General features: G+C 41.5%; 1 protein-coding gene across 2 annotated transcripts in view; it reads left to right on the top strand.

Moving 5' to 3' along the window:
- The first annotated feature begins 7,316 nt into the window (after positions 1-7,316).
- Positions 7,317-15,210, top strand: part of NHSL1 (NHS like 1) — a 128,010-nt gene continuing 120,116 nt past the window's right edge. For both annotated transcript variants that reach the window (XM_025861249.2, XM_073894000.1), the window contains exon 1: positions 7,317-8,145. In XM_025861249.2, the coding sequence (XP_025717034.1) occupies positions 7,953-8,145 (193 nt within the window). In that variant the 5' untranslated portion in view covers positions 7,317-7,952. The remainder of the gene's footprint in view (positions 8,146-15,210) is intronic.

Genomic DNA, 15,210 nt, shown 5'->3' with positions numbered 1-15,210 from the left:
TGCCTTTTCTCTCCGTGGTCTCCCTCTGCCTCTCTCATGTAAAAGATTTTATAAGATGCATTTGGGGCCAACCTGGATAATCCAGGATAAACTCCCATGTTAAGATCCTTAACTTAGTCACAACTGCACACCCGTCTTCCATATAAAGTAACATCTATAGATGCCTTCCCCCATTACGAACACTAAAAAATTAGTGATTGTAGGGCTGTTAATTTTCTAGCAAGCCATTGTTCTTACCAAATTATCATACTAGCCAAATTCAGTGGTATACTGGAGCCAGCATGTACTGGCTTTGAAATCGAGTTCTTAAATTTTTAGGATTTTATTATTATTTTTTAATTTTTTATTATTGTATTTATTATTTTAGATTTTGTTTAAATTCAAGTTAGTTAACATATAGTGTATTATTAGTTTCAGGGGTAGAATTTAGTGATTCAGTTGCAGATAACACCCAGGGCTCATTACATCACGTGCCCTCCTTCATGCCCGTCACCCAGTTACCCCATCGTCCCACCCACCTCCCCTCCAACAACCTTCAGTTTGTTGCCTATAGTTAAGAGTCTCCTGTGTTTTGCCTCCCTCTCTGTTTTTATCTTACTCAGTTTTTCCTTCCCTTACTCTATATTCATCAGTTTTGTTTCTTAAAATCCACATGAGTGAGATCATATGATAATTGTCTTTCTGTGACTGACTTATTTCGCTTAGTATAATACACTCTAGTTCCATCCACGTCTTACAAATGGCAAGATTTCAGTCTTTTTGATGGCTGGGCAATATTCCATTGTGTATATATACCAGATCTTCTTTATCTATTCATCAGTCCATGGACATCTGGGCTCTCTCCATATTTTGGCTATTGTGAAAGTTTAAGGATTTTTAGCAGGCTGGTGGTGAATTGTTGGTAGCTTGAAATTGGCCATAGTTGGGAGTGTTTACCCCATGGAAATACTATGGATCAGGGCTTCCCACACACCTCACCCCAGATGGTTTACCAAGAGACCATTGATTGGCCAAACCCCCTGATCACCAGAAATTTCTTCTGAGAGTACTTATCACCCTGCAGAACCCTGTCAGGGTTCTGACTTAAGGACCCTACTTGCTTCTTTTCTTTTCTTTCTTGCATTAAGTTAAAAATAACTATGTGTATATCTTGTGTCCTAAAATACACTTTAAATTCCTATAGGACAGGGTTCTATGTTTTGTGCTTCAGAATCAGCCTGTCTGGCTGATCTCCTAGAAGGAGATCAATAAATATTTGAACTGATCCCTTTATTTGGGCTCTTTCCCATTACTGGAGATACTCAAAAACTGATGGCTGGGGGGAATTGTAATAATCCTAAATATATTTATATATTTGCATTTCTGTCTCTTTCCTTGTTTGGCCACATGTTTGAATTTGGGTACAGGGTACCACAAATATATGATTTTTATGTACTTTATTCCTAATTTTGTTTACTCACATTGTTAGAAGTACGATTCATCTGGGTCGGTGGAATCACTGAGGGTATTAGCAATGTCTAACACGTTTACCATGGCATGGTAGTGTAATAAAGGGTAGCCAATTTGATAAAATGCCTGTTGAAAAGCCAGATATATAGTGCCACAGTGAATATGGTTTTACAAAAAAACCAGGTGACCCTTAGAGGGTCACTTAAAAGTTGATGGAAAATTTTTCTTTGTCTTAAACAGATACCAGGAAAAACTGATGTAAAAAAATTTTCCACACCACAGAGAAGCTAAATTCATATGGTGTTACACAGGAGGTCCTGGCCTGTCTGTATAGATTATCAGATAGGATGTGGGCTGCATTTCTAAATTTGGCTCACTATTAATTACCACAGTTTCTGAGCCAGATTGTTGGATTCTGGAGTCTTGGTGGATAGAAGCAGTGCAGAATGTCCTAACAAAGTAAGAAAAGCATAGAGCCTCATAGTTAATGACCCTCTTTCTTCTCAAAGTGAAGCAGTCTAACTCTATGATTAATAGAATTTTATTACTACTCTTTAATTCAGATTATATATATTTATGGTCAGCTTACAAATTTTGCTTTTGCCTTTTGGAATTTAGTGATAAAGGAATGAGTGCTGTAAAGGTCTCATTATCTCCTTGTCCTGAAACATATTAAGATCAAAAGAAAGAGGTACATGGAAACGAAGAGATGGTTCTATTGTTCACTCTTTTGACCAACACTCATTCCTCCTGGCTGTGTGTAGATATCGAGAGATATGGCGATCAAAGGATGAGATCCCTGCCGCTAGGGGGCAGTCCAGTCTAGTACTGTGCTGAAACAAAAGTTGATCTGGGGCAGGCATCACCTGGGCCCTTTTAGGAGTTGAGAATTTCGGGCCCTGCTCCCCACCTGAATCAGACTCTACATTTTAATAAAATCTCCTGTGATTTATGTACATGATAAAGTTTGTGAAGAAATGGCTGAGTAGGTAGAAAAAATAATGATAATTTCAAGGATCACTGGAGAGGCCATAGGAGAGGCACATGAAGTACAAAGGAGATCATGATTTAAAAACATTTTTTTTTAATTTGGAATTTTATTTCAGCCTCAGAGTAAGTTCATTCTTGTTCTTATATGAGAAGAGTCTCAAAGTCAGTGCTCACTTTTAGGGGACCTTTTTAGCTGAACCCCTTGGATGGGGACATTTTCTTGGTTAGGGCTGGGAAAGCGTTCTGTTCTTGATAATCAACTGCCCACCAAGCCTCTGACACTTCATGGCATCCATCAGACAGTGATGGCTTCTGTCCCAGGGACAACCTTTATCTCCTTGCCATGCACCCTGCCCCAGGGGGCTGAGAGCAGTAATGTGCTGCCGTATTGCTCCCATATCAAGTGATCCCACGGGAACAATGTGGCGAAGCCTTTGAGTGTCGGATCATTTCCGGAGTCCCTTTCAGAGACGAAGACATTGAAAGGTGGAATCGAGGCTTGTGATGATGTATAATCACAAATGTTTGCATTTAATCTTTCCATTTGAGGGGAACAACACGTTCATTGCGCTGAAAGGAACGTATTCTGTCTTTTAAAGCTACAGCTTTATAAAAAGGCAGTGCTTTTCTCTCTTTTAAATATTGAAGCAGTGGTTGAGGAGGGAACCCTGAATTGTCTCTGAATAGGTAATTGGGCAAGGTTTTGTCTTCCATGACTTCCTTCTTGAGTAAATCAGTTTGATTCCTTGGGCGTTGGGAGGTGGCTGACAAGGAGGATTTAGTGTACTGTGGGAGTTGGCTCGCTGTGGCCCTGGGCGTAGTATGTTTTTTTGTTTTCTCATTATAAGTGTCTGGCTCAAATCGTTTACTTCTAGATATTAAGATAAGGTTTCATTACTAGTGTGTACAAATTACCTCATAGAAAGTTTGCATTTAAATCTACTCTTAAATTATTTACAAGAGCCGACAGTTGGAAAACCTACTGTACCCTGTCCTAGACGCTAAAGGTCCCCGTGGGTTGTCTGGGTGATTTCATGTGGTAATCTGATAGGGTGCACACTTCACTGCTCCTACCCGGGGGCAGGGCTGCTTTAGAACAGGACCCAGTTTAGAGCGACTCTTCTCACTGCTGTGTCACCTTTGTCTCTGTTCAAGGCCTTCTGTGTGTGCACCCCGCTTCCAGCCAAACCAGCCCACCTCACCAGCTCCACCAGCCCACACTGTTCTCTACTCATTTCTAACTTCAGGGTTCTGCTTCTCTCATTCCTTCTTCCAGATTTGAAGGGTGGGGGTCAGGGCAGGAAAGGTACACACGGAAATGAAAAGCCACAGTGCTCATTGGTGGCCTTTGAGGCCAAAAAACTGATGGCACTTGGTATTAGTTCCTACTCTTGGCTGGCATTTTACACAGATGGCAAATGGGGCAATTACACGCCCGGGTGGGTTGAGGGGTGTGTCTAATCCTATGTCTTGTCATGTTTAACAATTTTTACTAAATCAAAGACTTCCATTTGAGCAAAACTTTTTAAGGTTGTCAGGAAATATTGTGTCTTTTGGCAAGGACTTTCCAAATGTATTCAGTCTAGCCATTTGACTCTTGGTAGAAACATAAATAAATCTTAATAAATTAATGGATATTTGGCTTAGGAAATCCTAAAGAAGATGATGATCCTGGAACTTCCTTTAGTAATATAGTCTGGTGCCTCCCAGTTTTTATTGTTAAACTTTTCTTTAAGATCTGACTTAAATCATTCCCGGAATAATATAATTTCTTGTCCTTTTGTCATTAGCGATGGGTAAATCTCTCACCACCCTCAAGTATTAAGAACTTCACATGGAAGAGGCAATGAGTCATAAACCTGGTGTAGACCCGCCTGGGGGCTGTTATCCAGAGGCTGCTCCAACAGCCATTGAAACTGTGGGGCGCCCACCTCGCGAGTCCAAGGGTGAGGGTGCCAGCCAGGAGGCAGCTGTGGCAAAGCTATGTATTTCGTTCTGGGGTGCTAATCAACTCCCATTAAACACATAATTGAAGCAAGATGATTTATCTGGTTCCTCGATGCCTGAAGCCCTGCAGTGGCGAAGTGGTAGGCAGGGAGTGGTTACTGGCACCTACAGTGACAACAGAAGTTTCAGTTTGACAGCCTGACAGTGAGGGGAGTGGTGAGGATGAAAAACCACCGCATAGTAAGGGATGCAGACAAAATCTGTGCAGCAGGTCTGGTTCAAAATTCTGAGAAGAGTCTATTCTATTGTAGATTTTCACGGGGAAAAATGTTAAATTAAGATGTTTCATTATACTGACGATTACATTTGAAGAAACAGGTTAGACTCTCACAGGATTTTCCACGGCAGGGTCACTGTGAAGATCAGCAGGGATCCACATGAAGTGCCGGGCGCAGAGTAGCCTTGACCCTGCTGCCTGGAGCAGTAGATTTGTGTGTGGCTCTGGGATCCTGATGATTAAAATGTGTGGTTCATTGTAGTTGCTAAAAAATTCAGTTTGAATGAATGCAATAGCTTTTCAAGCAGCCCACTTATGATTTTCTAAGGGAATGGGAGTACGTACCTAACATAGTGAAAATCTAAATGTTTCCCCCAAAGCTAATTTAAACCGTTATGTTTCTATCTTGGCTATAGAGGAACTCTGATCCTGTTGTAGAGGTAGTTAATTTATTTGACCTTCTTTTACATAAAGGAAGATGTTAATAATCAAGGGCCAATATGACAGAAATGTGGAATTAGCTGGGAAATAGAGAATTCGTTATTGTGCAGACATATCCATAGGTCTTGTGAATAACGGGAAATACGTTAGTTAAGTTGCAAGTCTAGCTTAAGTGTGTACTTACTTTGAAGTAGAGTCATGAGTCTAGACCCTGAATGGACCAGTTAGCTTTCTTGGCTGCTTGGTAGTGGATGTTTCTCCAGCCCTGCTCATGGGCTTGCTCTCAGATGCGCATAAGGACAGGAAGTACTGGAGGGAAACACTGGTTACTGATGACACCTATTTGTCTCTGCTATTGTGTATATAGGTGCGTACATTCCAAGGAGGGTGGGTTGGAAAAGCAACAGTACTCCCTGAATGCAAAGAACAGCGCAAGGTTTATTTCAGAGTTTAGGTATTCCTACATTAAAAATCTAGCTGTAGGATGGAGACATCAGGGAGGGAACAATGGTATTCTTTTTCGGGAAGGTCCCTAGATCCTCAGAGAATGCACATGTGGGTGTCAGGGGTTCCCATGAACCTCTGAAATGGAAGGCAGCATTCAGGATGTTTTTATTTTTTCTGGTACAATGGTCCTTTTTTTTTTTAACTTTTTATTTTACCTTTTGAGATTCTCAAAAGTGTCTTTGACTCAGAAAGAATATTTGGGGGGAAAAAGGAAGAATATTTGATATTTGAATTTTTACAGGCACTGGTGCTCTGCATAATTATGTTATTTTTGCATTTATGGAAGTGATCAAAGTAGAGGTATCATTCCAATTTATCATTCCAGAGCTCAGAGTGCTTGGTGATGTAGCTGCCACCCCCAGTAAGTGGCAAGACTTTGAACCCAGCGGTGTCTGACATGACCTGGTCCCATTCCTGACTCCTCTGGGTGATATTGGGTATGTCATATGCCTTCTCTGGGCCTGAATTTCTTCATCTGTGAATTGAGGGGTTTAAACTGCAGGAGCTCTTGAGGACCCTTTTAGCTTTCAACTGAGTCTCTGTTTTCCCTAGGCTACTTTAGCTTCGCCCTTAGTTCTCGGTGCCTGTTCTGTGTCATGGTTTCCGAGGTAGTGTGAGCTGTCCATATGAGGAATGTTTTGCAGCAGCTCTGTGATTTTCTTCTATGAAGGTCTCCGTCCTTGGAAGCTTTAGAGACTTTTTCTTAAAAATCTCAGTGCACGGTGGCAGATGTATGATGCAAAATCCCTCTTTTATAATTTTTAATCAAAGTTTATTTTCTGTTGCACTGTGTTAGTTTTAGTATGTTTGCTCACTGCTGAGTAAAGTGAGATGGACCCAGTTGTCTACTCATTGCTTGTTAGCCTTACTCTGAATAACACTTTGGGGAGGGGATGCCAGACCCAAGTCTCTGTGATGGAAAGTTACAGGGACTTTTAACACCCTCGGGACCATGGAATTATGTTGGCCTTGGGTGAAATGCTGCACCCAGTGCATTCCAGCATCTGGCTCTAGATGTTTTGCATATCACGATTAATGGTTTTAGGTGTCTTGGGGCTGGAGCCTGCAGCTAATTGCGGCTAACATAGCTCTCAGATGATGGTTCTCCATGATAGGATGATCTTTCCAAGCTGGAGAGGAATGACCCGTAGGCGCTGCCGGCGGGGGAGGCACAGGAGGGTCTTCCGCCCCACCCCACTCTCTGGCTGCTGGTGGGAGACAGGAGAGACAACAGCAGGTGCGAGAATGGCTGCATTTCATCTTCACCGAAAGCTGGGAGTGAAGGAATAGCTGAGTCAGTTTCTCTTTGGACATACCTTTTCTTAGATGATGACATCCCTAGATCAATCAAGGAATGCTCGATGTTTCTAAAACTATATGCTCTTTTAAACTTCCTTCTCTCTCTCTCTCTCTCTCTTTTAGAATCCTACCTTCAGAAGTGTGCTCTGATGATTAATAATCAAGTTCTTTTCTTTTAATTTCCAGAAGTCTGTATTCTGCACAGACTCACACTTCCCAGCTTTGCTGGAGTTCAGAAGTTTGAGCTGCCGCAGAAGTATTGCCTGTGGAGAGGAGGCGGGGTTTTCTGTCTCCAATGAGCTGCCTTCCGTTTGGGGAGAGCCTATGCCTTTCCCCAGAGCGCTTACCCTGTAATCCAGGCAATAGCCACGCAGCCTGTTTTATTGTTTGTGGAGTCCTGTGGATCGCGAGCGGTTCCCCAGACGGGGAAAGAGGGCAAGCGGGCGCTTTATGATTCTGTGCTGTGCTACGACAAGGGAGCTGAACTCTTTGATTTCCCCTGAGTCACCTGTGTGGGTGAAGTTTAAACGGGGGCGCCCGGGTTGACGGCGAACCTCTTTCTCCAGCCTGAGGAGTTGCTTCCGTGTGTCTGCAGCGAACGGCGGCTGGCTGCTCTCTGCCCTCGTGGGGAAGGATGCTTGGGCCAGGAGCAGGATTACAGTATGGGATGCTAGGCACACACCAAAGAGTCGGAGTGCCTTGGTTCTGTTCTTCTCCAAGCCCTGACAGGTGTTCCTGAAATGAACACCCTGCTTCATTTTTAAAATTACACCAAACCAAGTGCGACAATGTGGCTAGGTTAAAAAAAAAAAATTTTTTTTTTGTTTTGTTTTGTTTTGTTTCCTAACCCTTCATTTTCCTTTTCTTTGTAATTGGGTGACATAGAAGCAGTCTTTCTGCATAATGCCGTGCCTGACTCTCAACATTGTCTGAATAAGTGGGAAGGAGCAGGTTGGTTTAAAGGACATGGACCGATTGTAAAGCTGAGCTTCTTGTTTGCTGGGCTGTCCTTTGTCTGTAGTCGATGTTGGTGTGAAAGAAGATGAAAAAGGAAGGCTCTTTCAGACTCAAGTCAAATTCAGGGTCTCTCTCACGTGCTGTGAGTTGGATAAATTTCTCCTCCTTGTCCAGGCAGACAAAGAGGCTGTTTCGCAGTGATGGAGAGCTCTCGGTTTGTGGGCAGCAGGTGGAAGCAGATGATGAAAACTGGAATTACAGAACCCAGCCCAGAAAAGGTGACTTGATTTTTTTGTTTTTATTTAAAAATTCTTAGAAGTTTGCGATGTAGAATTCGTTTTCTATCATTGATTCCCTTTATGATTTTTTTTTGGCCCTGTTAAGAGTTTTTTGTTTTTGTATTGGAATTCGGTGTTGTTCATTTGTTTACGTGTCTAAAATAAAAGCACTCTTCCAACTAGATTCAGCTTGAGATTGTGTCCTTCTAAGAAGGATAAGAGCTGTTAGTTGTCCTCAGCACCCTTTCCCTTCAACAGATCCACACACTCAGGTGACTTTGTGAAAAGTTCAATGGTAAACCTCCCTCACAGAAGGAGTCTAATTCTCTTACAACTTGAAGTTGGGACATGGAGCTTTTTAGTGAAACAGTACACTGAGAAAACTTTGGGAATGATGAATAGTCTTCTTGCGTCTTTCTTTAAGAAGATTGGTGAAGGACACAGACACTTGCATTAAACAGGTGTTAGAATGACATCAAGGAAGAGGAACACATGAAAGGCTTGCCCTTGATAGTGTGGTCAAAAGGAGTTTTTGGATTTCTTTCAAGTTCCTTTTCAGACCAGTGTCGGTCTCTGTGGTCTCCGTGCTCAGGGTTAGCATGTTTTGCCCTTCTCAGGGTGAAGAAAAATATCAGTCCTGGTAGGAGAGAGGGAAATATTTCAATATTTCTTAACACACCCCTATTTTATATTTAGAATTTCTGAGTTCTCCCTCTTAGAGTGTTTACTGTAGAGACTGCACTGTTAAGCTCTAAAATGGTTTCCCTATTCGGTGCTGTGGCAAAGCCTGGTAGGGGAGTGCTATTTAAGTATTACAAAGGAACCTAGTCCAGACATTCCGCGTGATTGTGTTTTCCCTGTTTATCACATTCTTCCCGTGCCAAAAGAGACCTTGCTAGAATCTTTCAGTGACCTGTTCTTTCCCTTCTTTTGGGAAACAAAACCTCCGAATCCTGAGAGAATAAACTAAGTTAAATATGTGCTGATGGGTACAGTGTTTCTAGTCCACAGACTGAGAATTTAATGCAGCTCTTCCTCACGGATAACATGTTTTAAACAGTTTGATCTTCTCTGTTAAACTGTGGCACAAGAGGGACTAGTTAATGCTCTCAGAAGAGGTCAATTGTTTAGTATGTCAGGAAGGGGCTCAACAGTGGTCCACTGACACTGAGCTTAAAGATGCAGGATTTTAGTTCAGATGTGGTGTAATTGCCACTCAGAGAAGAGGTGTCATGCTTTCTGACTGGAGTTGTGCTATTTAGTAAGTCCACGAACTTTGCTCTTCTAAATCAGGAATAACCTGCGGTTTTGGTCAATGGGTGGGTTGTAATGTTTGAGGCAAAAATGTTTGAAGGGTGGATACAGTAGTGCTGTGGTCGTCAGAGGGTGTAGTTTTGATTCCGTTGGCCTTTGCCAAAGGTTGTTCTTTTATGACTTGTTTTGTTTTAGGTCAACCGCTGTCAGGTTTCCATTAAACACTATATACATGTGAGCACGTGGCTTTAGGATTTCTATCATAGATGCTCCATCTAAATTAACATTAAAGGGAAAGAGACTGAATGTGCATGTGTTAGTTTTAGCTGGGAAATGAAGCAAATACTGTACACTTGACTTGTGAAGAATAATGAGGTTATTGTAGAGAGGAGGGGTGACTTGTAAAGGGAGGGAGGACTTGTTTATGCAACAATACAAAAGATTGTGCCCTTTATCCCTTAATGTAATAGGGGGATACAGTAGCCCCATGAAGAGAAATGGGAGCAACATACAGTGTGTAAATTTATATGGTTCTTAGAAATAATTGGCTATGGGTAATATTGCCATTTTTGACATAGGGAGATAGGGGGAAAGCCTTAAAATTTCTGTAGATCAAAATTTTTACATTTAACTTACAAAAGAAAATTGGCTCCCAACTTTGACATACTGTCCCAGGGGTATGTCATTGACAGTTGATCTTTATTTCGAGTAGTTCTTCCCTTTGGAGAAATACAGGAGTGACATTTGTTTATACTTCCAGATCAAAAGAGGGTCAATCTTTCACAAAAATTATGCAAGATTGGAGTTTTTTTTTTTCTTAGGATGAGTATCAAATAAGCTAAAAGTCTAGCAGGGATTATCAGTCAGCACTAAGAATGCCAAATGGCCATGTTAAGATTCGGTTGCAAATAAACGTGCATTGAAGACCTACCCGTCTGATGGGAAGCGTATAGCATCTTTCTTTTACTTTAGATCTGCCTTCCCAGACCACATACGTTTGAGACCACGTACTTTCCTTTCAGCCTGCTCCCCAACTCCCCAACATTTTTTGATCTACACAGGTTTCTAGAAACCTGCTGTCCCGCCTCCCCCTCCCCCCCAACATACACCACCACAAGCAGTGAGAGCTAGAGGTAGGGCAGTGTAGCTTAATAAGTCAACCTTGCTTCAGGGTTGTGTCCTGTGATCTCCCCACCCCCATGGGATGTCTGGCTGCTGGGGGGTCCAGTTCTGCAGCCTTACGCCTTTCTCCCTTCCATCCAGCAGTTGCTGCAAGGCCAGAGTGTTTGCCAGCTCCCTGCCCACCACTGCCTTCCTGTCACATTGCTTTGCGCAGTTGGCCCACTGAATCCTTACTGTCCTATGGATAGTATGTTGTATGCCTGCTCATTTTATAAAACAGTTCTTAGAAGCCCTTTTGATAGTGAATCTCCATGCTGGATTGCTTGTTAGGGCCATCCAAATGAAGTTTTTAAGTAGTTACCTGTATGGATATCTATCAGGACACAAACCTACAGGCTTGCAGTTTAATGTTGTCACATATACTCAAGAAACTATAAGGATAAAACTACAGTGCTTGAAAATTCTTTGGAGAATGTTTTTATAAGATTAGATGCTATTAATAGCATCTTTCCAATTAGACTACTTTTCCTGAGCCTGAAAAGTAACTAGAAGATACATAATGGTATGTCCAAAGCAATCACAAGTAAGCACCTGCATGTTTCCTTTTGTTCCAGCACATGGCAAGTTTCAAAACTTCAAAACTATTGACATTTGTACTGAGGAAGGTAAAAACGAAATAACAAATAGCAATTATCAGTTCTTATATTCTTAGTGGGATATGACCCATTATAATAGCAGATGATGTTTTGACTTAATTAGCCATAAAAATCAACAGTGTGAATCAGTATCCTCTTGAATATATATTTAGTGAATCATGAACTGTTTTATTAGATACCTGTGTAGTTAAAAAGTAGAAGTCAGTTGTAGGTGAGACAATATGTAGCTTTTCACAACTCATATGGAGTTGTGAGAGCATTTATTGAAGGAATTTTTAGTACTGTGTGCACAAAGGAATATAGCACACAGGCTGGGAAGCCATGGAGTTCATACTTAAATGGAGAAGCAGATAGGACATCTAAGGGGGAATTATAGGGAAAAGGCAGGATAATTGTGAAAAGTGTGAAATGAATGTCTTAGATGAGAAGGTCCAGATAAAGAAACTTTATCTTGAGCATTTTCATGTTTTGCATGGTCTTCTGGCTGTTAGCATTGATTTGCACAACATTTAATGAGCTCCTGCTTTGTTTCCAGCACTGTGGAAGGTTCTCAAGGGAAACTAATGACTAGTATTTATTCTGTGCTCCCCCATCTTGCTCACTTACCCTTCTCTTGTCAAATAAAACCAAAAGAGGTGGAATAATAATGGGGTAGCCTGTCATTGAGCAGAGCATGTTTTGTTGTATCTCCAGCTCTGTTCAGCTGGGCAGAGGCGTGATTGATGATCCTGGTATTGGCAGGTCGGTGCATAGAGAGGGTAATTGACATGCAAAGCCTCAATTTAAACAATACTTTCATTCTCTTCTTCAGAACTTGTATCATATGTGCTAATAACATTACCAAATTTGAATCATTTGAATTTCAGTTCCTTTCCATCCCAGGAAATACAAAAAAAATGACCAGAGAATGGCCTTACTAGGCACTAAGGATAATGAATAATCCATACACTAGATAATCAGTTGTTGAGTGTGGGAGTTGGCTATATTTCAAGTAATTTCATCCCGGTGTCCTCCCTAATAAAATAGTTGCAGAGAACAGGATCCTTGTGCAGAATTAGATTAGCAATGATTTCAGGTATGACAACGGAGAAAAAAAATGGCATGAAAGACCAAAAGCTGTAAGGTTGAGATCCCGTTCCCATGAATATAGCTGTGATTTATTTCTGATCACAAAATCTTTAGAATGTTGGGATGTAAGGGCATTTTCTTCATGGCATTAAAGAAACCTAAAAAGAAGTGGCAAATATTGCTAAAGTAGCCCCCTGAATTTGAGAGTAAAACTAGATAAATAAGTAATATTTATTGGGAGGATCACCATGTACATTGGAAAAAGAGCTAAGTGGAGTTTATCTTGGAATCTTAATAAAAGGGGTGAGAAGAATCTTCTCGGTGCAGTGAATGTAATGTTTTCCTTCTTACTTTCTACCGAAGCTGACATTCTGTGAAAGAGACAAACAGTGAGTGCCACTTAATATTTTATCTGGTTCATTGAAATTGCCCTTCATTGACCTTTGATTATTTTTTTCTTTTGAAGATGGGAATCTCTGTTGTTTTACTGCCTTGTTTTATTGCAAAGTGATCTTATTTGTTATTAAATTGATGAAGTTCTGTTGAAATGTTTTTATCTCATATCCTTCCTTTACTTACTTGTCTTAAAAAGTTTGTGGATTTATTTGAGAATTAGACACTTAGATTACTAGAAATAGAGTATTAAAAGAAGTAACTTATTGTCAGAGCATTCATTTAGAAGTTAGTAGTCTATTTTCTTCATGGAAATGTCTTTGCTCAGTTTTGAAAACTTTTTTGAGATTGTTCTCTTCAAACAGTTTTTTTTAAATAATTTCAAAAGACCCTGCGCATTAATTAGGGTTAACTTTTATAAGTCTCTTGCAGTTGTTGTAGAATGTGTTTTATTTCTATGTAATTCAAGGGTTTTTGGTTTAACCATAATATTTTCTATCAAAGTTTTAAATAAAGGTTTTGTTAATGACACTGTTGCCTCTGAAATACTTCAGTTAACCCCAGCCTTATCAGTTTTATCTCCTCCAGGTCTGTCGCGTCCGCACCTTCCTGTCCATCCAAACTGTCGTTCAGGCCTTCTCTGCTCTTACCTGGCCTTCTGAGTGGTCTTCTACTCTTTCTTGTTACCTTTACTCTTGTCTTCCTTTGAGCCATCCTTGAGTCTACACTGTAATCAGAGTCATCTTCCCCAAATGCAAATATAATAGGGTCACTCTCGGGTAGCTCCCCATTGCCTAAAAACTGAAGCCTATCTCACTTAAAGCAGCATAGACCCTGCCCCTCTGACCCTCCCCATCCCCTGCCCTTTTTAACTCCCCAAGTAGCAAATGGATGCAATGCTCTTTCACCATGCCACAGTGTATCTCCCATGCCCTGTGCCACCAGGCTCCAGTCCCTGCCTCTGCCTGCTGACTTTCTGCTCGACCTTCTCTGCTTTCTTTAGAGCTCTGTGAAGCCTTCCCTAATCCCCTAGGGGCAGAGCTGATGCTCCTTTCTCTGTGTTATTTCTCCGCCTTCTACAGACCTCCTACAGATCTATGCTGGATGATATTTATATTTTTATTTATACCTTATGTGTCTGTGTCTTCAGCTAGACTGTGAACTTTTTTAGGACAGAGACCAGGTCTTACTTATTATCTTTTTTATTCCCAAGGCTAAGTGCTCAATAAATGGTTGCTGACTGGGTGACCATAACTCACCTGGGACCCTGTTAATAGTGCTGTTTGCAGAGGCCACCGTGCCAAACGAGGGTGGGGTACCGGTAGCACGGTGTGCTTCCTTTGTCCAATGTCCTGACGAATGTCACCTCACAAGGGCTCCCAACCCTGAAGTTTTTTGAGGGTACAAAAGAAAGCGTTCCCTGTGTGGCAACATAATTTTAGTGGCAGTCTGCTGTTTCCTGTTGCTCACTCACACTGTGTGTGGATCAAATGCTTCGTAGAAACGTTTGATCACTACGGTTTGGACCATTCGGTTTGGACCATTCGGGAAGTTGACTTAGGACACAGAGAGGAGGTATGAGAGGGGATGACGCCATGCCTGGTAAGGCGAGGCAGCAGGGTGCTCCTGTGGTCTTCTCCACCGCTTTCCTGCTTCCACCCTTGCTCTCCCCGCCTCTGGCCTCCCCCCTCCCCAAGTAAGGCTAATTTTGACAGGGGAGCCTCAGTGATCTTGCAGAACATCAAAGGTTAACTTCACTGCTTAAAACCCTTCAGGGGCTTTCCTTCCCAGGCAGCTTGATAACTAGTCTTTACAATGTGCCGTGTGGCCCTACACCATCTGCTTCCACAGCTGCATCACCTGTGCTTTCCCCTCACTGTCCTCTAAGTCACACCAGGCCCCTTGCTGTTTAGAACATGCCCTGCGACTTGACCGTCCCCTCCACCCAGAGTCCCAGCTATGCACACTGCTCCCTCCCTCTCCTCTTTCAGCTCTTTGCTCAAAAGTCATTTGAATGACCCTATGTCACCTCTGACCTTCATTCTAACCTTTCTATTCCCATCTCTGTTTTTCTCCAAAGCACTTAACCACCATCTGATATACTATATATTTTACGTACAGTTGACCCTGGAACAAGACAAGGGTGAGGGGTGCTGACCCCTGTGCAGTCAAAAATCCCCGTATAAATTTTGACTCCCTCCAAACTTAGCTACTCATAGCCTACTTTTGACCAGAAGCCTTACTTCTAAGATAAAGAGTTGATTAACATAGTTTGTATATTGTATCACATACTGTATTCTTACAGTGAAGTAAGCGAGAGAAAAGAAAATAATAAGAAAATCATAAGGAAGAGAAAATACATTTATAGTACTGTATTTATTGAAAAGAATCCACATATAAGTGGACCTGCACAGTTCAAACTCCTCTTGCTCAGGGGTCAACTGTATTTATTTTCAGTACTGTCTGTCTCCTAAAACTAGAATTTAACCTATAAGACAGGAGAGTTTTTTTGTTTTGTTTTGTTTTTTATTTATTTTCAGTACTGTCTCCTAAAACTAGAATTTAACCTCTA

The sequence above is a fragment of the Callorhinus ursinus genome, unplaced genomic scaffold, assembly GCF_003265705.2.
Source record: "Callorhinus ursinus isolate GAN/ISIS: 27379988/994484 unplaced genomic scaffold, GSC_fseal_2.0 scaffold6, whole genome shotgun sequence".
NCBI classification, from domain to species: Eukaryota; Metazoa; Chordata; class Mammalia; order Carnivora; family Otariidae; genus Callorhinus; species Callorhinus ursinus.
This window is presented reverse-complemented; position numbering and strand designations above follow the sequence as displayed.